We start from the raw sequence: 22939 nt of genomic DNA, 5'->3' as shown, positions 1-22939 counted from the left end.
ATGACCCCCGCCCCCCCCCACTGGCTGGCTTTCCTGGACGGAGGGAGGACGCTGCCTGCTGGAGGGACGTATTTCCAATGACCCCCGCCCCCCACATGGCTGTTCTAAGTCTATGAAGGGAACACAACGGGGTCCGACGCCAGCAGAACATCGAAAGCAAAATGTGGGTCAGGAAGTTCCAAGTCAGGAAAAGTGGGGGCGGAGCGCCCTCTAGTGGCTGCCTGCAGACTTCCCTGAGGCTGACGAATGGACCCCTGCTCCCTTGTCATTTATGGATGAAATAAAAAGGTAATTCACAGCAGGAAGCCCAAGCACCTCACTTAAAGTGACAGCCGCACGTCATTAAGGCTTCCACAGGGCCCATAGACGCTGGTAAAATACTGGAGTCAGAAAAGTTTCCGTCAGACGCAACCGCAATGGATGTTTAAGTCGGTTCCCCTGGGTCTCGGGAGGCCGTCTTCCAACGCTCGGAACCGGGTGCGGGCGGCGTGTGCAGGGGTGGGAAGGCAGCGATAAATCCCAATTAGGTGAACCAGAGGCCAGCTTCCGTCCACGCAGGCCTGCTGTCCCCAACAGTGGCTGGAAAGCAGGTGACGCTGCCACACGTCTGCCGAGTCCGACTCCCATCCTCCCAGCCCCCAGAGCCGGCTCCTGTGCAGAACCACAGCGTGGGCCCCACAGCGTGGACCCCACAGCATGGGCCCGGCAGCTCTGCACCCGGGACGGAGCAGCACCTCGGCCAGGAGAAGCGTGGCGCTCCCAGGCCACCGCGTGGAGAAGCCCTTCCTGGGAGAAGCCAACACTGGCAGCTCAAGGGCAAGGGGTCAGGCTGTGGGAGAGGGACAGACGGGGATGATCACACCGAGTCCCCACGAGGCAGCCAGGCCTCACATCAGCGCCACCTCCGGGTTTTCTATCACACGAGCCCATCAAGTCCCTCCCTCGTTCAGGCCACTCTGAGCCGAGTCTCCGTCCCTTGTACCCGATAAAGACGTGGCCAAAGGGACGCTGCCGATCAGGGATCTGCATGCTGTGGCTGCTGCTCAAGTCCAGCCCACCACCTGTGCTTGTAAATAAAGTTTTATTGGAACACAGGCACACATTCGCTTACATGTCTAGCTGCAGCAGGTCATCAGCCACAAGCCTCAGCTGCTTCCCCCCCGGCCTGGCCTGAAGCCACAGACGCACCCCATTAATGGAGCTGGACACAGAGCTCCCGACAGGCCAATCACATCAGACGGCATCTCGGGAGGTTCCCGCAAGTCAGACTCCTTTTTCACGACGGACGCGTTTGTGGAGCTGCAACATGCTCACAGCAGTTCTGCGGGGAAGGACAGAGAGCGCCCCCGGTCTCCGAGCCCCACGCACGCAGCGCCCGCCTTCACCATCCGCCCCGAGGAAAACCTGATTCCTCAGCTACTGCAACCTTTGTAATTTGTTCATTTATTGTCTCTCTAAAGCGGACAGAAGCCGGGCCCATCGCAGACTCCCAGGAGGATCTGCGGGATGGATGGGGGAGCGGAAGGGGGTCCCCCTGAGAAAATGCCCTCAGCTCCTCGGAACTGCCTGTAACGGGCAGAAGCCACACCCACACGGGGCTGTTGCGGGTGGAAGCCCACTGCCCTGGGTGGCTCTGGGCACAGGTGTGCCCCCCGAGGGCTGGGGTCAAGAGCATCCCCGTGGAGACAGGCTGCTCGCTGCTGCCCCGCTGGGCGCCTGGTCTCCAGGCCTGTGGGCTGGGGCCAACGGGACTGTGGTTGGAAGGGGTCTGACCGTGGCCGCCGCCCACGGGTGTTACAGCAGCGGCAGGACAAGGAAGACAAGGCGGGGCGGCCCTGAGCCCGGGCGGGTCTGTGCTCGCGGAATCCTCTGCGACCTCGCGCCCTTGGCCCACTTTCCTCCTCGGCTGTCTGTCTGCCTGTATTGATCGGGAGCAGCTCTGTGCACGCTCTCTTCTTGCTAACCTCCTACGTCTGCCCGTCAGTGTCCGTGGCTGTGTGTATTGCATCCTCCCGCCCCAGGTTTGCCTTTGAACTCTGTGGATGAGTCTCCTCACGCAAAATACTCATATTTAACAATCACGTCCCTCAAGCTTCTCCTCTCGGCTGTGCTCTGCCTTCCTGCCCTCAAGGCCATACAAACACACACTGATTTTCCCTGCTCCTCCTCAGTTCTGATCTCCGTGGTCAGGTCCGTGCCTCACCCCACGTGGCCGCGGAGGAACCGAGGGGGAGGGACGCCGCCCGGCGAGCACGCCCACACCCTTCGGAGCCTGCTGCCTCGTACCACCCTGCCCTGCACGCTGTCCGCAGTGACCGTCCGGGCCCCTCTCTCACGCTGACGTGACCGCGTCCCGCTGCCCCACAGACCATCCCGCGAGTGTCCCCGGAGGCAGGCAGCTCGTGTCTGCGCGCTCTCTTCCTCCTAGCCTTCTAATTCTGGGACTTCTAAAGGCTTGTTAATCCACCTAGAATTTATTGTCCACGACATGAAATCAGACTCTACGTTCCCCACATGGCAGCCCTGTGCACTGTCCTGGACTGGTGCACCCAAACCGTCCACATGCAGGGAACGGAGGGTGCTAACCGCTGGCCCGGGATGGGGAGACGCCGGTGCCCGGGGCACCCACAGCGATCACAGCAGTCCCCGAAGAGGAGAGGGAGTCAAGAGGGCAGAGGCGGGCGAGATTGGGGATGCCACCTGCTGCCTTTGGAGACGGAGGGAGGGGCAAGGCATGCAGGCGGCCCCTGGAGCTAGAGAAGGCAAGGGAGCCCCCAGTGCCCACCACCCGCGCCACACCCAGGGCTGGGAGGAGCCCCCTGACCAGTGCCCGGTGCCCACACCCAGGGCTGGGGAGGAGCCCCCCAATGCCCACCACCCGCGCCACACCCAGGGCTGGGAGGAGCCCCCTGACCAGTGCCCGGTGCCACACCCAGGGCTGGGGAGGAGCCCCCTGACCAGTGCCTGGCGCCCACACCCAGGGCTGGGGAGGAGCCCCCTGACCAGTGCCCGGTGCCACACCCAGGGCTGGGGAGGAGCCCCCTGACCAGTGCCAGGCGCCCACACCCAGGGCTGGGGAGGAGCCCCCTGACCAGTGCCCGGCGCCCACACCCAGGGCTGGGAGGAGCCCCCTGACCAGTGCCCAGTGCCCACACCCAGGGCTGGGAGGAGCCCCCTGACCAGTGCCCGGTGCCCACACCCAGGGCTGGGAGGAGCCCCCTGACCAGTGCCCGGTGCCCACACCCAGGGCTGGGAGGAGCCCCCTGACCAGTGCCCGGCGCCCACACGAGGCCAGAAAGCAGCCAGACTGGTGACCCCATAGCTCAGGGCGTGAGCAGAGCACACGAAGGGCCACGTCACAGCGGACTCACCGGCCCATACTCAGTGGCAGCCTAACACCGCGGGGGAGGCCTGAGGGCCCAGCGCCTCCGAAGCCGGGGGTGTCTGCACGTGCAGAGCTGCTTGCGCCAGGACAGGGAACCCCCAGCTGGCGCCGTCAGCAGCCCCCGGGGAGCAAGCACCCGGACCCGGGCAGAGGCCATCCACACGGACCCAGAACTGACACGGGCATGGGATTAGCGCAGGACACGCGCCGAGCTGCACTGTCGTGTCCGGGGGAGAGGGACCGCGGCCTGCTCAGCACGACGTGGGGGACAGGAAGCCGGACAGGACTTGGGGAGACAAGCCGCAGGGCGCAGGGGAACCACAGGGGTGACGGAGCCGGGCAGACTGCGGGAGAGGAGGCCTGGGCGTGGGACGTGGCAACAGAAGCCACCGCGCGTGGACCCAGAGGAAAGACCACCAGGTGAGCAGAGCACCGGGCTGCGGGGCCGCTGGGGGCGCGGGGGGCGGGGGCACGGGAGAAAGTGGAGGAGAAATAACGAGGCGTTCTTTCCAGCTGCAAGGACCTGTCAACCCAGAGAGCCAGGGAGCTCCAGGAGCCACCGGCAAGAACGCGTCGAAGGACTGTTCTGGAACAGGAGGCCGCGGCCCCTCAGAAGGGCAGCCGGGCCCCAGGAGAGCAGGCCCCGCCCCGGCCCCGCCGCTCCAGGCCGTGACCAGGCACGTGCCGGGAGGGAAGACGTTAGCCTTAAGGCGGGAGATGGGCTGGGAATAAGCGTGGCCCGTTGGGTGGTACGTTCACACCATGTACGCTGTGCCTCATGCGCTCAGCCTCACCCAGTAAATCCGGGCATCCTTCTGAGCTGAGTCCGACAGGAAGTGCCCCTCGCCCCCCGCCCCCCCGCCCGAGGGACCCCAGCAGGGCACCGCGCTCCTCAAGGACAGCGGCTGCACACGGCAGTCCGCGACAGGGCTTTCCACGCGCGCTCGGCGGTGAGCAGCAGCCGCAGGACAGCCTGCAAGCACGGCACGCAGACACGGGAGCACGAAGCAACACGCAGCGCCCGCAGGCCTCTCCGCAGGGCGCCCGCTTGGGCAGCGAGTGTGTTCAGATGTCAAGGTGCTGCCTCCACCACCGGAAAGTGACAGCCACATGACCAGCGTCCACCAACCACAGTCTCCGCTCATAAAGTCCACGCCCACAGGGGACCCGGCACCGGGACCCGCGACCAGAAGGGACCGTGCCCAGAGGGGACCCAGCACCGGGACCCACGCCCACAGGGGACCCACGCCCACAGGGGACGGCGCCCAGAGGGGACCAAGCACCGGGACCCGCGGCCGACAGAGACTGGCTGCGCTGTCAGCACAGCCTTTGGGAGGGACGACTGCCGAGCCCCCTCTCCTCGCACTCACACCCGTTCCCTCTCTCTAACTTTCCCACCACCGAGGCTGGAACATCCTTGCCGCTGGCGAGACCTGTAGGAGCTGAGAGCCTCGGGTTCCATGCTCATCCGTGGAGAGCGGCCACAGCGCTTGGACAGGTTCAAGCCTAGGACTAAGCAGAGGGCACGAACCTCTCGTGGCAAAGCCACGTGCAAGTCCCAGCACAATTACAGCCAAAGGCTGTGGCTGTGAGCGTGAACCTGTGGTCCGAACCTGAGGCCCCACGTGGCTGAGCGACACGGGCTGCGGGAGGCGCAGCAAGGAAACAAAGCTTGACCAGGTGCCTGTAACTGAGTCGGTTCGGAACCCGGGAGAACGCTGTAAACATCTTGACCGCGCCCTTCCTTGGCCTCGGGGAATCTGGCTGTAAAGTAACGACTCGGCTGGCAGGCCTCGGCGCTGTCTCTCTAATCAGAGAAGCAGCATCCCACCCAGCCCCAGCTTTATTCTCTTGTCTGCCTCCTTCACCGCCCACCCCCTCCCGCCCCCTCAGGCTCACCCACGGCTGTGCCAGCGCGGCACACTCATCCGTGTGCGTCTCCCCACACTCCCTCCTGACCTCCACGCCGCTCGCCATAGGACGCCGGCTGGGTGTCCCGGGCGAAGAGCAGGCGGCTGCACCCGGCACTGACACCGCAGAAGGTGCCGAGCCCGCTGAGCACAAAGCCGAGGCCGCAGCCGCTCCTCAGACACCGACTCGCACGTGGACCCACCACCCGCGGAGGGACAGGACACCACTCTGCGGAGCCTGCACCCCTCCCTTAAAGCCACAGACAGGCCACACCTCCCTCTTGCAGGCACCAAGGAAGCAGAAAGCATTTTTAAAAACATCCTGGCTGGGGTGGCCCAGAGCTTGAGCATCGATCTATGAACCAGGAGGTCCCAGTTGGATTCCCAGTCAGGGCACATGCCTGGGTTGTGGGCTTAAACCCTAGTGTGGGGCGTGCAGGAGGCAGCCGATCAACGATTCTCTCATCATTGATGTTTCTCTCTCTTTCCCTCTCCCATCCTTTCTGAAGTCAATAAAAATGTATCTAAAAACAACAACAAACTCACAGCCGTGTTAACAACACAGGACAGAGCCGGTGGCCCGTGGCTCTGGCCCAGCTCTGGTTCTGTGCCCGTGTCCGCAGGACAGGCATGGGAGGCGGCCGCAGCTGTCACCAACGGGACCTTCCCCGGCCTTTAGCCGGGAGCTGCAATAGCTGAGCTCACTGGCAGCTGGCGCGTAAGGATAGCAGCTGGCCACGCTGCCGCACTCCACAATGCAGCACCCCACAATACAGCACCCCACAATGCAGCACCCCACAATGCAGCACCCCACAATACAGCACCCCACAATGCAGCACCCCACAATGCCGCACCCCACAATACAGCACCCCACAATGCAGCACCTCACAATGCAGCACCCCACAATACAGCACCCCACAATGCCGCACCCACAATGCAGCACCCCACAATGCCGCACCTACAATGCAGCACCCCACAATGCCACACCCCACAATGAAGCACCCCACAATGCAGCACCCCACAATATAGCACCCCACAATACAGCACCCCACAATGCAGCACCCCACAATGCAGCACCCCACAATGCAGCACCCCACAATACAGCACCCCACAATGCCGCACCCACAATGCAGCACCCCACAATGCCACACCCACAATGCAGCACCCCACAATGCCACACCCCACAATACAACACTCCACAATGAAGCACCCCACAATGCAGCACCTCACAATACAGCACCCCACAATGCAGCACCCCACAACGCAGCACCCCACAATGCCACACCCCACAATACAACACCCCACAATGCAGCACCCCACAATACACCCCATAATGCAGCACCCCACAATGCCGCACCCCGCCATGCTGCACCCCGCCGTAACAGTCAACCACGATTCAGACCACAGCCCTCCGCGAACCTCCCGACACCCGCCCCGCACCGCCTGGCGCTTTCCCGCAGCAGCGGGGGCTGTGGGCCCGCAGTCGGCTTCCCGCCAACACTTACTTGCGGGGGTCGTGGGCGTCCTCCTCGAGGGCCGCCGCTCCGCCCGGGGGAGCCCGGGGGTGTCCGGGTGTCCGTCAGGGCTCAGCGAGAACTGGAACTGGACGGTCCCCGACTCCACCTGCCTCACCTGCAGGAGCAGAGCAGAGATGGCCACGCCGCCCCTCACCCCCCCCCCCCCCCCCGCCGCCCCGATCACCCGCCACCGCCCAGGAGGCCGCGGGTCCCAGCCCAGAACCACGTCAGCTCCTCGGGGACCTCGCGGCGCAGAGCAGCCCTGGCACCAGCAGAGCCCGCGCAGCACGTGTCCGCCTCAGCCCCGGACACGCTTTGTGGGCGGACCGTGTAACCTGACGTTCCGTGTGCGGCCTGGGGCAGCACAGCAGGCAGAGCGGCCGCCACCCTCTCCCTCCTGCTGCCCCGCGTGGCGGGTCTCGAGGTCATGTGACTGGAATGGATGGCACCCGGCCTTTCAGACCGGCTTCCTTCACTCACACGCCAGGTGCGAGGGATTCGCCACCTCCGCTCCTTGGCACGGCGGGGGCACTCCACGTGTGACGTACCCGGCCACCCACTCACGAGCCCGGGGCTGTGGCAGCTCGGGGGTCGGAGAGGGCCGCTGTGAGCACGGAGAGCACGCTCCTGGGTGGCCACGTCCTCGCCTCCCACGCAGAGCCCCGCCGAGGCCGCTGGTGGGTCTGGTTCCGCGGCGCCGCCCGCTGTGACCGCCCCGCTGTCCGTCGCCCACCTGCACGCCATCCCTCCCAGCAGCACTGTCCTAGCCGCGGCGGAGTCCCCCCACTGCACTGCTCTCCCCACCCCGTCCTCACTCTTCCAGCCCCCCCGCCTCCCGTGTGTGGTTTGCACCTGCTTCCCCGCCCCGAGAGCCCTGCGGGACAGAACGTTCTCTGAATGCTGAGACCCATCGCGGCCCACTGACCGGCTCGGAGAGCACGTCCCTCTTCCCTCTGTGAGGTCTCCGGCCCACAGATGGCCCTGCCCTCCGTGACCGGTCCCTGGCCTCAGAGTAACCGCCGTGACACCAGGACGGACGGGCGGCGAGGGGGGTTCAGTGTTCAGCCCAGAGCCGTGCGCGTGTGTTAGGTGTCACTGAGGGGGGCGGGTAAATAACCGTTTTTAAATGTTGCTTCCCTCCTCTCGTTGCTGGGACAGACATAGGGTGGGGGTTTCCGTGTGACCCCTTGTTTATCCTGCGACCTCCATAAACTCCCTCCTTCATTTAGGAGGTGCTGTGCCCCTCGGGGTCACCTCCCTAGACGAGCACGCAGCTGCAAACAAGAGCGGCTCCGGCCTTCCTGCCCGGCCCGCACGCCTTTCGTTCGTCTCCTCGCTGGCTGCACGGCTGGCGCTCCCAGGACGGCTGCGCGAGGGCGGAGAGCCTGCGTGAGGGCCTGCCCACCCCCCCACCACCACCACCACCCCCCACCCCCGTCCCGACCTGGGGAGCGGCCATCCTGCCATGAAGTGCCGCCCACTAGCGGGCTCTGCGGACGCCGGGGCAGGTGGCGGGTGCTCCTCTGCGCTGGTTTGCTGTCTCCACACAAATGGGAGTCAATCCCGCCCAGGCTTCTCCGCAGCCGTCGCTGTGGCCCCGCCGCTGTGGTCCCCCCGCTCTCCTCCGCAGGCTGTTCCTGGGAGCCGCAGCTCGGTTTTCGGGAAGAAACAGCCCTGCGTGTCCGGGTGGGGCGGCCCCACCTGCTCGTGGTGGTCGTTCCTCATGTCGCCGGTCCGGTCCGCTAACGTCCTGGTGAGTGTGTGCGTCTGTGCTCCTGAGGGGTCGGGCCATCGCTTTCTCTGTTTCTGACCTCGGCGGGACGCCAGCCTCGTGACGTGACCGGGCTTGTTCCCATCCCTTCTGCTGTCTGAGAGGGATGGCCTAGACGCGGTGTTCTGCTCTGGAGGTCAGAATTCACAGCGAACAGCCTGGTATTTGTTCCCGTTTTCTAACTAGGAATTCCATTTCCATACGAGTCACAGGCCGACTCGGGCCGGCTGCTTCGCGTGGGGGTGTGCAGCTGGCTTAGATGAACTGGCCCGTTTCACCCGAGCTGTCCAAGTGGTGGACACAGAGCCGTTCAGAGTGCGTATCCCCAACATCCTCCTAACCCTTTCGTTCCCAATAGCAGCCACCGGTGTCTGCGCTTCTTCTTTATCCAGTCTCGCTAGAGGGTTATCAATTTATTGGTCTTTTCGTATGATCAATTTCTACTCTCACTGATTTTCTCCATTTTTTCCTCTCTTATTCGTTTTCCGTCTCCTTGGTTTCTGCTCTGCTCTTTATCACTGAGTTCCCGCTTGCTTCGGGTTTATTTTATTTCCCGTTCCTTCAGGCAGAAGATGAGAGCACTGAGGCCCTCCCGTCTCACAGAGCTCGCGATGCTGCCCACTCCCTCGTGCGCCCTCGGGCGCGCCCTGTAGCTGCATCCTGCACGTGCTGGCGGCTGCGTTTTCCCTTTTGTTCCGTTCAGAATGTCACCTGCTTCTTTCCTGAGGTCTCCTCTTGGACGATGGGCCATTTAAAATGCGCTGTTTTAATATTCAAGCGTTTGTGACTTTTCCTCTGTTACTGATTTCTCACTGATTTCTTTGCGATCACAGCATGCACCTGTATCATCTCATCCCTTCCCGGTTCCCAAGTTTGCTTTGTGCCCGAACTTCTCAGACTACTCAGCGCCGATATTTATTCCCTCAAGTGGGTGCAGCCCCCTCACCGCTACCCAGGTCTCCATACCTCCCTTTGCTTACCGTCGTCCTACCGAGAGTCTGTTCCTTCCAAAGCCGTCACTGCCGTCACCTCTGCTCCAGTCCCAAACAGGCTCAAGGGCCCGAGGGGAGACCTGCGTCACCGTCACGCTGCTCTCCCCATTCCTGACGCGCAGAGTCCGGCTGGCCGGTTCCTCTCCGTCTGAAAACTCCGGTGGTGATCCCTTCAGCGCGTGCCCACCACCCGCCGATCTCCGCGCTTCCGGTCACCGGAGCCCGTGGCCCCGGCCCCTCACTCCGCAGGGCTTCTGCTGGAAACAGCCCTGAGTGCTGGAGCCTTCCTGCTCCGCCTTCAACCGCGGCTCCGCCGCCTCCTGCCCCGCGTCTGAGCCCAGGAGGCCAGTCACGCGTGCTGCTCTGTCGGGCGCACCATCTTCCCCGCGCTCCGCGAGGCCCTGTCTGCTTCTGAGCAGCCTGACCGCTGGGCCTGGGAGTGAGCTTCTGTGGTTTCCCTCTGGGTGCACGGAACCTCTTCCACCTGCAGCTTATGTCTCCCACCGAATTCGGGCAGTTCAGCCATTATCCCTTCAAACTGTTCTCCGCACCGCACTGTCTCCTCCACTGAGACGGCAGCCTAGCCCTGTCCCAACCACGTTTCCCTCTGGGGTTCGGGTTGAAAATGACCTTGATTTATCCTCAAGGGCACTGGCTCTTTCTTCTGTCGGCTCCACTGAGCCCCGCTGGCGGCTTTTTATTGTGGCGATGCCCGTAGGCATTCAGGCAGTCACACCGGGCGGCGGGGAGGGTGCTGCTGGGGTCAGTGAGTCCGGCCAGGCTGCCGCAGTCCCCCAATGGGCAGGGTAACCTGGCCCAGAACGTCACGGCGCTGATGCGGAGAAACTCTCGTAGGAAGTGACATTCCTTGTCAAAAATGGCAGTGTCTGACGTACCTGTGTCCTAAGACAGTCAAACCTCCCAAAAGGTATGTCCCAATCAAGTTCACAGACTAAGAAGTGAAGGAAATGTGGTGGCCTGGGAAGGCTCACACTACACACAATAAACATTCACACACACACACACACACAGAGCTGAGGGGGGCTGGCCCTGGCGCGGGACATGCAGGTGGCACTGCTGTAACAAGGGCTCACAGACCACGTGGGCCTGCACAGGCTGTGTCCGTAATGAGAGGCATCCCTCACGCAGCAAGCTGCACGCTCAGCTGTTCCCTCTCGGCCCCGAGCAGCATCGAGTCATAAACACAGCACGGGCGCGTGTTTGTGCTGGATCAGCACAGGCGACACTGAGCTAGCAGGACGGTCCCCGCACCTGAGGAGACGAGACGCCGAGGCGTGCCGAGACCGAGACCGGCAGGCGAATTTCAGGAGCGTCCACTGTCCGGCAGTGTCTGCCCGCACAAGAGCCGGGGCGGTGGATGCCGCACGTCGCTGGCTCCCTGGGCTGCTGCCACCCCCGCAAGGCCACCGCTGGGCCGGGGGTAAGGCCCACACCCTTCACCGGCCCCGCCCACTTTCCTGTGCTTTCTGCACCGGGTTCAGAGAAACCTTCACTCCAAAGGCGGGTTTTTCAACATCTTGCTGTGGCTGGAGAGTGTGAGTGACAGGTGACAGGGCAAGCTGGCTGGACGCCGACCGCCTGGCGCCCTCCCCAGCACCCGCGCCACAGGGGCCGTCCCCCTGGGCCCCACCCGGTGAAGCCCTTTCCTAGAAGACACAGCGCAGAGTGGGCCTCGAGCCAAGTGTGGAGGAACACGCGTCGCAGCCCCGCAGGTCGCCCGCAGACTGACCCGGGAGCAGGGACGTGAGGCCCAAGGGAGCTGGCCTCCGCGCTCACAGCGGCGACGACCAGCAACCACACTTAGGGCACAACCATGACACGGGCCAGCTCTGCTCAGGAAAGCCGACTGTCAGCACCGTGACTGTCAACTCCCGGAAACAGGAACTGGCCGGAAGCTTCGGGAAAGTCAGGCTTACGGAGTCCCAGCGATTACCTCCGCGGAGCTCCTGCTGGCGGGCGGCACCTTGTAGACCAGGCAGTGCGCGGGGTTGGGCCGGATCCCGCCCTGGAGAGGCAGCGTCGCGCTCCCGGAGCCGCCGTCGGGCGGGGGCTTCCAGACGGCCCAGCGGACGGTGTGCATGCGCGCCAGGCTGGCCAGGGCGGTGGCGGGAGCCGCCTGGAACGGAAACAGAACACACGGCCGTGAGCCGTCACCCGGCCCACGTGGGGACCAAGGTGCCCTCACCGTGGAGTCCACTGCGAGCAGGCGGCGAGGCCGGCGAGCATCACGTCCACGTTACAAAAAGGACCCGAGGCAGGAGCGGACAGCATCCCGCAGGTGGTGACTCCGGCTCGGAGGCACGGCTCCGGGTGTGGCTGGGCCCCGGCGCCCCTGCTCCTCTGGCTGGCACACGGCCACGCCCTGATGGCACTCGGGGCCGAGGCAGGTCACACACACGCACTCAAAGGATGCTCCCTGGGCTGGTTCGCTGACAGCTCGTGGCCACGCATGTGCCTGAGCACGTCCAGCGCAGAGAAGGAAACGCCCCTTTCACCGGCCATCTTCCCGACGGTCCCTGGCTGCAGAGGGCCCCTCCCTGTTACAGCTGCACTCCACGTGGGAAAGCACCCCGAATCGGCGCTGGGCTTTGAATTCATCTCTCTTCCCTGAGTCCCCGGAGCAACTGGACCTCACACCACCCACCGATCCTTCCCTGGAGCTAAAGTGCAGATCACAGGGGAGGCCAGGCCACCTGCTCCCCGGTCACGAGGTTGGGGGGGGGGGTGAGCAGGGAGTGGTCCCTGTCATCCAGGGAGGGAAAGCCCACTTCCTAGAAGAACAAGCAAAGAATCAGCAAAGTGAGACCCCTCAGCACCTCAACCCTCAGCATCGGGCTCTGCGCCCGCCTTGAGTATCAGAGACAAGAGCTGAGTCCGTTCTGTGTGACCCCGGCCCGACCCCGAACCTTTCAGAATCAGCCTTTCCGCCCTGTGGCCGGCAACAGTGTAAAGGACACTGGGACACCGGGGAGCGGCCACAGGACACCGGGGAGCACCCCACAGGACACCGGGGAGCACCCACAGGACACCGGGGAGCGGCCACAGGACACCGGGGAGCGGCTGCAATACACCAATGAAGAGCTACGGACACTAATGAAGAGTTGATTATAAACCCGTTGCCTTTTTTGTTGCTGTTAACCTTCACCCAAGGGTATTTTTCCATTGATTTTTAGAGAGAGTGGAAGGGAGGGGGAGAGAAACATCAATGAGAGACACATCAATTGGTTGCCTCCCGCACGCACCCCCGTTTGGGCTGATGATCAAACCTGCAACCCAGGTACATGCCCTTGACCAGGAATCAAACCCACGACCCGTCAGTGGTGTTCTAACCATTGACCCACATTGGCCAGGGCCTAAATCCATTGCCTTCCAAAAATGAAAGTATTATCAATGTGCTCGGAAAACTGGCCACTGGAACGCTGCAGGGCTTCCATCACAGCTGATGGCTTTTGTAAACAGTCGCCCGTACCAGTGCAATCCAGTGTATCACAGAATCAGAACGAAACCATGTTCCTACGCCATCGGTGTAACCCTCCGGTCTGATTCCTCACGTGCTGACTCTGATGCAGCTTGCAATCAACACAGCTCTCTCCCGGGTGAAACACCTCAGCCACACACGGACCCATCTCCCTCCATCTGTCTAACCTCTAACGAGACAGGGTGCTTAGTGAGCCATCGATCACCGATCACCGCTTCACAAAGGCTTCAGCGGACAATTAGCCCCGTGGCAGTTCAATTGCCCTTCATCAGCCTGCATTCTCTCCCACGCAGGCCGGGTGGCACCTGCACGGTCCCTCCCTCCCAGCCCCGCCCCCACCCGAGGAGACGGTCAGGTGCCCGCCCACCAGGGACTCCAGAGGTTGAGGTCAGATCTGTTACTTTATAACGTCTTATCCGCCAAATTCCCAAACTGACAAGGAAGAACGTTCATTGAACTGCTCCCGTTTAGGCTTTTAATTACCATGGCAAACAACATACGGAAGGCCAAGGAATAACCTGGGCCAGAGCAGGTTTGTCATGGAACAGGCGTGTCACACAGCATTCACCGGCAAAGCACACACAGAAAACCGACCCCTGACCCCGGGGACTGCCCCATCCCGGCTCCCTGGGGTGCGCTGAGCCGTGGCCCCAGCAGACGCGTCCACACCCTAACCCCTGGACTCTGTGGCTGGGCCTGCCTTGGAAAAGGGGTCCACGCAGATGGAATGGAGGAAGGACTGCGAGATGAGGAGGGTCCGTGTGAGAGCAGGACAGAGAGAGCGAGGCAGGGACACGCGGAGGGGAGGCCGCGTGCAGACAGGGGCAGAGGAGGGAGCCACGGAGGGCCCCAGCCAGTGTGCTCAGTGGTTAGAGCATCAGCCTGGGGCCCAAAGGGTCTCGGCTCAATTCCCGGACAAGGGCACGTCTCTCGGTTGTGGGTTCCATCCCCAGCCCCAGGCGGGCATGTGTGGGAGGCACCCAATCGTGTCTCTCTCTCATCGCTGTTTCTCTCTCCTCGCTCCTTCCGTCCCTCCCTCCACTCTCTCTCCAATCAATGGAAAGAATATCCTCGGGTGAGGATTCAAATAAAACACCTGACGAGGCAGGGGGTCCTCCCCAGAGCCCGCTGACGCCCCAGCCACGTGCCCAGTGAGGGACCGGCATGCAGCTCCGCAGAGGACCCCAACTCCACACAGGAGACCAGCAGCACGGCTCAAACAGGCAGAGAGCGCAGGCACTTCCCCAAAGACCGGAGCAGCCGGGAGCGCGTGCAGGGATGCTCAGCGCGGCTCGCCGCCTTCACCAGAACTCCAGGAGACGCCACGCCCCACCCACGGGCATGACCAGTCCCCAAAACTATCAGAAAACAGGACCGTTGGCGAGAACGTGAGCTAGAACCCTCGTGCCCTGTCGGTGGGGATGTGGTGGGGGTGTAAATGGGACAGCCGCTGTGGAAGACTAAATGGTGTTTCCTGAAAAAGTTAAAAATAGAATCACCGTGTGGCCTGGAAGTCCCCCTTCTGGGTTTAACCAAAAGAATTCAAGGGGGTGACTCACAGGTAAACTGGGGCACCACGAGTCCAGGGCCGGGGAGTGGGAGTAAACGAGGCGGAGGGCACCCCGGGGTGTCACTCGGCCTTAAGAAGGAAGGACACGCTCCAAACCCGCCACACGGTGAGCCGCGAGGACGTCGCGCTCAGAGGAACACGCCAGACACGAAAGGGCGGGCTCTGGGACCCCACGTACACGGGCAGAGAGGAGTCTGATCACAGACGGGAGGTGCGTGGTGCGTGGTGCGGCCGGCGAGGGGCGGGGAGCGTGTCACTGGGAACAGGCTCAGTTGTACCAGACGAAGCGGGCGGTGGAGACGGACGGCGGTGATGGCTGCGTGACATCGCGAACGTGTCTCATACACCGAACGGCGCACCTCACATGGTGAAGGTCAAGGGCACGTGCCTGGGCTACAAGTCCGATCCCGGGCCCTGGTCGGGCGCATGCAGGAGGCACCCAGCAGTGTGTCTGTCACACCTCTCTCCACACACACACACACACACACACACACACCCGCCTCCCTCCCTTCTCCTCTCCCTGGAAATCAATGGAAAACTATCCTCAGGTGAGGGAGACCAAAAAATCAGGGAATGGCCTCATTCTTCCAAATCACCACGGCTGGCTAACCGCGTTAAGGCGGTCCTGACTGCCCGTGAACACCTGTCGCCCCGCCGGCCAGGGGCGTCAGCGCAGACACGGGGTGGCTCCGTTACCGCCAGGAAGGGGTTTCCAGAGCCACGCCCCACGCTGCCCCCACGCTGCTGTGCCCGCCTGCTGACGGGAGAAGCGAACGAAGCGGCGAGGGCCTTACGTGGCCATCCACTCCCGAGGGGCTGCTCAGCACGTACTCCAGCTGGAAGACGACGGCGAAGGCGGGGTCCGGGACCATCTCGGGGAGTCGGAGGTGGCTCCTCAGGACCAGCGCCTGGTTTCCGGAGCTGGACACGGACACAGGGCCGGGCCGGGGCATCGGGCGTGGCTCCCGCAGCACGCTCGCCCGCACGCCCGGGCCCTGCACTGAGCCCCTCTGTGTCGGCTCCCAGGTGACGCCCTAAACCAGGGCCTGTTGCAGGGGCCCCAGGGAGCAGGTTTTAAACCGCCAGAGGTGTCGGAGGGTGCAGGGAGGTGCCCGGCTCTGCCCGCCTTGGGGGGGGGCACCCCTTCGGGACCTGGTCCTGGGCGGGAGGCACAGCTGGAGCCCAGCAGCTGGGTGATGCCGCTGGTTCTCCTCGTGCGAGACACTGAGCTCGGGGCGCACGGGGAGAGCAGCGTCAGCACAGACCGCAGGGGCCGTGGGGGCGGCCCAACGCTAATTCCCGAACTCACAGCACCGACAGGGCGCACCCAACCTCCCCACACCCACCGAGGGCGGCTCCAAGTGGGTGGGGCTGAGCCAGAGGAAACCAGGCCAGGGAAGGGCTGGTGGGTGAGGGCACCCCTCCCAGGCAGGCACTTCACGTGGGTGCCCGCTCACTACCCCCACCCCCCCCCCGGGGCAGGACCCCAGACCCAGGAGGTACCTGGACTTGGAGGAGGAGCCGACTTTCCTGCTGAAACTGGCAGAGCGCGTCAAGGCCACGTCCATCTCGGGCACCAGCACCATGACCTGCGGCCTCTGCACGAAGCCCAGACCGTTGTGCGCGCCGACGGACAGCCGCCGCTCGGCGATCTCCAGGGCGCTGCTGTCCAGCGGGCCGTCCCCCTGGGAAGAGCAGGTCAGGCAGCAAGGCCTGGGAGGGAGGGGAGAAGGGGCGGGAGGGGAGAGGGGGAGGGAGGGAAGAGGGGGGCAGGAGGGGAGAGGGGGGCAGGAGGGGAGAGGGGGGCAGGAGAGGAGAGGGGGGCAGGAGAGGAGAGGGGGAGGGAGGGGAGAGGGGAGGGGGAGGGAAGGGAGAGGGGGAGGGAGGGGAGAGGGGAGAGGGGGCCGGAGGGGAGAGGGGGACAGGAGGGGAGAGGGGCTCGCGGGAAGGTTCCGGGGGAGGCGCGAGCAAGAGGAGAGCCGGGGACAATTCCAGACCTTTGTAGGTCACACGGTGCTGGTGGCCGAGCCCCAGCAAAGGGCAGACACGTCAGCCAGTCGGAACTGGCTGGCCGAGGGCACCTTCTAGGCCAGTGGTCGGCAAACTCATTAGTCAACAGAGCCAAATATCAACAGTACAATGATTGAAATTTCTTTTGAGAGCCAAATTTTTTAAACTTAAACTATATAGGTAGGTACATTGTTATTAACTTAATTAGGGTACTCCTAAGCTGGCCTTTGCTAAACACTCAAGGGGCCAAAGAGCCGAATGTGGCTCGTGAGCCGCAGTTTGCCGACCACTGTTCTAGGCAGCTTGGGGTTTTCTCACGGTATGACCTTCTCAGAGCAACGCACCCCCTCGGATGCCCATCACCAAACTCTTGCCCTGTTTCCCAGGGTGAGCCATTCTCCAGACGCACCAACTGGCAGCCGGGACCTCGGCGCCTCTCACAGGACCGGGTGCTCTGAGGCAGGGGAGCCCGCCTCCCACCCCACCCTGTGGAGGCGGCGCCCGGAGGCAGGCCCTGAGGGGTCCCAGCCTCCGCCTCGGCAGCACGGGCAGCGGAAGAGGGAGCCTGTTCGGGCAGGGAGGCATAAACCAGTAACACGGAACCGGAACCTGCCCGAAGCGAGGGCTGGATATTAAAGTGCTCCATCTTAACCAACGGCAGGCGCCGGAACGGAGGAGCCAGGACGCCTCCCGGCGATCCCTGTGCATTAAACGGGGCGATCGCTGCCAACGACCCCTTATTTCCACGCGTCTTCACTGTCCCGTCCCCAAGCGCAACGGCCCTAAACGCAGCCGTTAATCCTCAGTAATGAAAACAAACCGCAGGACGCTGCGTCTGCCGGAGCTGGGAGAGCTGGGAGACGGGCGAGGCCGGTGAGAGCACGCCGCGAAGGGTCAGTGGGGATGCATGGCACCCAGCGGCGCCCCGCAAGCTCGCGCCCTCGCACGTGCACCCCGAGTGGCAAGGAGGAAGCGGAGCTGCACCCGGAACCCCGGCTCCACCTCAGTCGCCGGTGGTGTTTCTCTCTCAGAGGGGACCCCGATCTCTGGAGCTACGTTTCCAGGGGCGGCCACCTCTTTCACATGCATGTGTGTGTGTGTGTGTGCGTGTGTGTGTGCACGCGCGCACGTGTGTGCACATGTGTGTGCCTGTGTGTGATTAATAACTGCTGACGGCTGAGATGACAGCATGGGCACCCGCGGACTGAGGCACTCACGCTCTCAACGATAAATATGAAGACCTACTGTGTGCAGACACTGCCACTCCCATCAGTGCAGTGCGAACCACCCGCGCCCCGCCCTCCTGGGCAAGCACTGCCAGGGGACCAGCCGGCCGGTGACCAGCTGGAGTGGGGCTCTCAGAGGAGCCCGCGGAGGGCAGGCGGCTCTGCACTGAGCCCGAAGCCTGAGGACTCCACAGGGAGCCGGACGAGGCACGTCGGGACAGGGAGCTGCGTGTGCAGAGGCCGCACTGGGCACGAGGCATCGCCACGGTTACATGGCGGGCATCGCCATGGCTACATGGGGGAGAGGGGAGGCACCGTCACGCCCAGGCTGCCCCTCAGAGGCTCCGGGTGAAGACTGGGGGGGGCAGGGCCCACACAGGCAGGAGGGCTGGCAGGGGTGGGGTGGAGGGAGATGGCAGGGGTGGGGTGGAGGGAGATGGAAGGGGTGGGGTGGAGGGAGCCGGCAGGGGTGGGGTGGAGGGAGCCGGCAGGGGTGGGGTGGAGGGAGACCTGGCTTGCTGGCCGTCCCCTGGGAGGAGCCGAGCGCCCGTGTCCGTGCTGAGCGCAGGTCCTCAGGGGCTCCGCCTCGCCTGGTGACTGATTCCCTCACCAGACGGGGCTGGTCCCAGAGGGAGGGAGTGTTCACTAGCGTCACCATCAAAGCTGCGACCACAGGCGGGAGCCACTCTCCAGCCACAAAGAGGGAAAGGAAGGGAAGGACAGGCGCAGGCCCGGGGTGGCGGTACCTCCCGGAGGTGGTCGCTGACAAGCAGTTCCAGAAGCTCCTCCTCGAACTTCTCCAGGGAGGGGTACAGCGTGAAGAACACCTCGTCCAGGCACCACGTGACCGGCTTCTGCAGGCGCGGCCTCTGGAGGGCGTCCCCTGCAACAGGCAGCCGGTTCCTGGGGGTCAGGCCGCACGGCGGGCGGGGGGGACGGCGCGGCCCTTACCCGCGTCCCGCGGTGCGGGGAGGAGGCCGGGCGGCGGCTGCAGGCCGGACACCAGCAGGTTCTCGGGCAGCAGGTGGAAGGCGGGCTCCAGGGCGGGGTGCGGCTGCAGCGTGTACTGCAGGCCGCAGCTCTCGATGGCCGTCAGGTGCTTGCTCTCTGGGAAGAAAACCGAGAGCTGATGCCGAGGGGCTCCCGGCACGCAGCCGCTGCGCTGAGCGCCTCACCAGCAGCTCCACCCACAGGAGGCGCCATTTCCCAGGGAGATGGGAATCACTGTGTGGGTTGCGGGGGGGGGGGGGGGGGTCCACCCCAGTAACTCCCCCTGAGAAACTGCAGCGAAAGGGACGCTAGTTTTCAATGCGATGTAACAAACTCTCTGGCTCACACCTTCCCAGAGCCGGCAGCCCGGCCATGGCTCAGCCGGGGCCACCCCTCGGTCTCGGCACCGCGTCCATGCAGCCCACGGAGCGGCCGGCAGGCATGAGGCAGGGCCTCCGAGTCAGAGCCTGTCCTCAAAACCGGCCGTCCTTCTGAACTGAGGCTGAGACCCAGCCCACCGATCTCCCTAAGACACCGAGAACGGGACCCAAACCCCAGAGAGATCAGGAGAGGCCGAGAGCGGGAGGGACGGCCTGCAGGGGGGAGGTGAAGAGCTCAGGCCAGCGGGAGCTGGAGGCCCCCCCCAGCATCACAGGCCCCGGCTGAGGGACCGCAGACATCCCACCGAGTGTGGGCCTCGCTTGGGCTTGATTTCCTCGCTGACAGGGCCTCAGCCCCCCGGATGTGCTGTGTGATTCATAAGAGCTACAGGCGACCCGCTGCCCTCCTCAGAAAGGAGGGAATGGGATGGCGATGTCAGTGTGCGCATGTGTGAGGCGGCGGGTAGGCTGTTTAAGAGGTCCTGATGCTAAGGGTACTCCAGGAGACAAAATGCGGGGGGGGGGGAGGGGAACGTGCGGGAAGGGGGCGGTGGGGGTGGATGGTGCAGGGAAGCTCATAGGAGGGACGGGGGGGGGGGTGGGTGGCGCAGGGTGGACATGGGGTGGGGGAGCTGCCAGCACACCGGTCGAGGCTCTTACGTTCGATGGGGTCCTGCAGCTGGGGGTGCAGCAGGGCTCTGGGGGTGCCGTGATACAGTCTCAACCTGCAAAACAAGAGCCCGAAACACGTCAACATGGGCCTGCAGCTCTAGCCTCCAAACAGCAGCTACTCCTCGAAAGGGGGGTGTGCGGGGCCCAACCACCCTCCACCTCCTGGGCCTTCCCAGCGCCACCACCCGAGCCCCTGGGGGAACGGACCCTGGAGAGCACCGCTCCCCACGCCCAGCTCCCAGCCCCCAGCCCATGGGCCCAGCTCCCAGCCCGTGGGCCCAGCCCCCAGCCCGTGGACCCAGCTCCCAGCCCGTGGGCCCAGCCCCCAGCCCGTGGGCCCAGCCCCCAGCCTGTGCGCCCAGCCCCCAGCCCATGGGCCCAGCTCCCAGCCCGTGCGCCCAGCACCTGCAGCGCAGCCCGCGCCCCTGGGCCCAGGAAGCCGCGCCAGGGAAACCCATAAGGACGGGAACACCCGGAAAGACCGCGGCTGAGCCTCCCCTGGTTGTCCATGCAGGGGGGCGGCTCTCAGCCAGGGCACAGGCGGTGATGCCTGCAGACATTTTTTGTCGTTACCACGGGGAAGGTGCTCCTGGCACCTGGTGGGTGGAGGCCAGGGACCTGCTGGGCCTCCTACACTCACAGGACAACCCACAGCAAAGACCTCTCCGGCCCAGAGGTCAGGGGCCACGGCTGAGAGGGACCCAGGTGGCAACGCGGCTCAGCTGGGCTGGACGGTTACGAAGCAGAACCACCCGCTGCCCCGTGCGCACACCCTCAGCCAACACACCAGCCGGTCTGTGTGGCCCAGCGGGCCGCGGTTTCACCGGCGCAGGGACGAGGGAAAGCCAAGGCAGGGACCCAGGGACCGGGCGTGAGGACGCGAGGAGGTACCGTCTGTCCTGGGAGGCCGTGCGGGGAGACTCCGTTTTGCTGTTGAAGATGCGAAGAATCCCGAACCCACACGACAGGCTCTGGAGGGTCCCGTCCCGTCTCCGGCCGTGGGCGGCCACTTCCACCACGGCCACGATGCCCGGGTGGCTCAGGGACGTGTGGAAGTACACGGGCTGCCAACAAGCCGGAAGCGTGTGAGGGCGCCGCCTGCATGCAGGACCCAGAGGGCGCAGCGAGCTCCTGCCACCCCGGCGGCGCCACGTAAACCCACGCACAGCCCCGCAGCGCCGCGTCCCTTCCCAGGCGCCTGAGACAACAGGCCCAATCAAGCGGCCCCCGGGAGCCCCGGCTCCTCACCCCAGAGCGCCCACCACCCAGGACGTCGCCCTGTGCTTTGCTCCGGGGACTTTCCATCCACAGAAATGCCCGCAGACGGCAGGCCCTGCAGGGAAGAAAAACGGGGGGCCACGCATCCCCCCGAGGCAGGACCCCAGGGACACTAAGATAGGACAAGCCCCCGCCGCACCACGGCAGGTACCTCGCTGCACGAACCTCGGTCAGCCCGCCAGCGCGGCTCCGAGCCCTGCTGCGGGGGCTGAGGAAGCTGCCCTGCCGTGGGGGGAGGAGACGTATGGACCATGTGCAACACTTCAACAACAAAATAACATTGTAAACGTTAAAGAAGAAAGGAGCTGCCCACTTCTAACGAAGCGGCCCCCGGACGTCTCGAGGTGCCGAGCCCAACTAGCGCCTCTCCTGACGAAGTCACGTGGGGAGCATTTCCCTACAGGGTCGTTTGGGGCTGAGCCGGGCCGACGATGCTCAATGGCCCTTCGGGGGTTTCCACACGGAACTTGCCCTCCTCCCGGCTCTGACCTCCCGGGGTCACCCCGGCCTCCCTCCCTGGGGTGAGCGCCTCTCGCTGCTGCTGTCCCCTTCTGTCTCGAGAAGCCGATGCGGTTGCTTTCATTTAAAACTGACCAACGTCGCAGACACAGAAGTCGGAGGCAGAGGCGTGTGACCAACAGGGACACGCGTCCCAGGGCGGGGCTGTGGCTCTGGCCTCCGTGTCCCCGGAGCCCAGCGTCCGTGCTGGGGTCCCGGCGGAGCACAGAGGCCAGGCCAGGCCAGGCGGTGGGGCCCTGGGGGGGTGTAAACCGGACTAATCCTGTAACGAGCCGCCACCGCGTGTCACCCAGGAAGCGTTTACCGCGGCTACGACTGCCAGCGGGATAACGGAGAGACACATTAACACGTCAGCCGGAGGTATAAATCGTTATTCTATTTCCTTTTACTGCAAAGTGATGAACTAATGGCCACTTGCCGCGGACAGGTGGCCGGTCCAGGGAGACCTGTGTTGTTTCCAAGATGCGGGACCTGGGCTAAAGCCCCGCTTGTCACCGTCCCGCCTGTTACGTGTGCACCTGCGCGCACGGCGTCACGGACACCACCGCCCTCACCCTTTCAGCAGCGAGCCCCCCGCCGAGGTCGCCTTGACCCTGCCCGGCCGCAGCGCTGGGCCAGCTTCCCGGGCCGTCCCCGCACAGGTTCAGGCTGCGGCCTCTCCCTGTCACTCACTCGGAGCAACGATTCTGAGAGAAATGAGCGGGGCAGGGCCGCACCGGCCTCGTCTCCGGGACTCCGCTCTGAGCGGGAGGTGGCACCGGAGGCGGCACGTGGAAAAACGCGAGGTGCTGGGTGTGGCCACGCCGCCCCATCGGTCAGGAAGACGCTCTTTCCAAACACCATTTACCGACCCTATGGACTGGGCATGGCGCCGTGCGCAAGGCTTCGTAAGGGTCCGGGAAAGCAGGGTGCAGCCCTGGAGAGGCCCCACGGCCCAGGGCAAGGCCAGGCTCGGCACGCTCTGCAATGCCACGCGTGCGCCGAGAGGCAAATCTGCCTGTTGGCAGAAATGACGGGATGGAAGTTCGCGTCCAGCCCATCAGAGTCCCTGCCAGAGGGCCCGCAAGTGTGGGTACCCACGCCCCCACATCGCATCTCTCTCTTCCACGGGTGACAGGTCCTGCCCAGTAAACAGATGAACAAACCACAGGAATGCTCCCATCGCTGCCTCACCTTCAGACACACTGACCCCACGTGCCTCGGGCCACGTGTCCAGTCTC

General features: G+C 64.3%; 1 protein-coding gene across 5 annotated transcripts in view; it reads right to left on the bottom strand.

The window, feature by feature from the left end:
- Positions 1 to 22939, bottom strand: part of NPHP4 (nephrocystin 4) — a 64207-nt gene that overhangs the window by 26923 nt on the left and 14345 nt on the right. For 4 of the 5 annotated variants that reach the window (XM_079777559.1, XM_079777560.1, XM_079777558.1 and 1 more), the window contains 8 exons: positions 20814 to 20986; positions 19911 to 19975; positions 18832 to 18987; positions 18627 to 18763; positions 16148 to 16329; positions 15439 to 15565; positions 11530 to 11712; positions 6801 to 6927 (listed from right to left, as the gene is read on the bottom strand). In XM_079777559.1, the coding sequence (XP_079633685.1) occupies positions 6801 to 6927; positions 11530 to 11712; positions 15439 to 15565; positions 16148 to 16329; positions 18627 to 18763; positions 18832 to 18987; positions 19911 to 19975; positions 20814 to 20986 (1150 nt within the window). The remainder of the gene's footprint in view (positions 1 to 6800; positions 6928 to 11529; positions 11713 to 15438; positions 15566 to 16147; positions 16330 to 18626; positions 18764 to 18831; positions 18988 to 19910; positions 19976 to 20813; positions 20987 to 22939) is intronic. The other variant, XM_079777562.1, reaches the window with a different exon arrangement.

Source organism: Cnephaeus nilssonii (genome assembly GCF_951640355.1).
Source record: "Cnephaeus nilssonii genome assembly, chromosome: 7".
Taxonomy (NCBI): Eukaryota; Metazoa; Chordata; class Mammalia; order Chiroptera; family Vespertilionidae; genus Cnephaeus; species Cnephaeus nilssonii.
The sequence above is the reverse complement of the archived record's forward strand: the minus strand, read 5'-3'. Positions and strand labels throughout refer to the sequence as shown.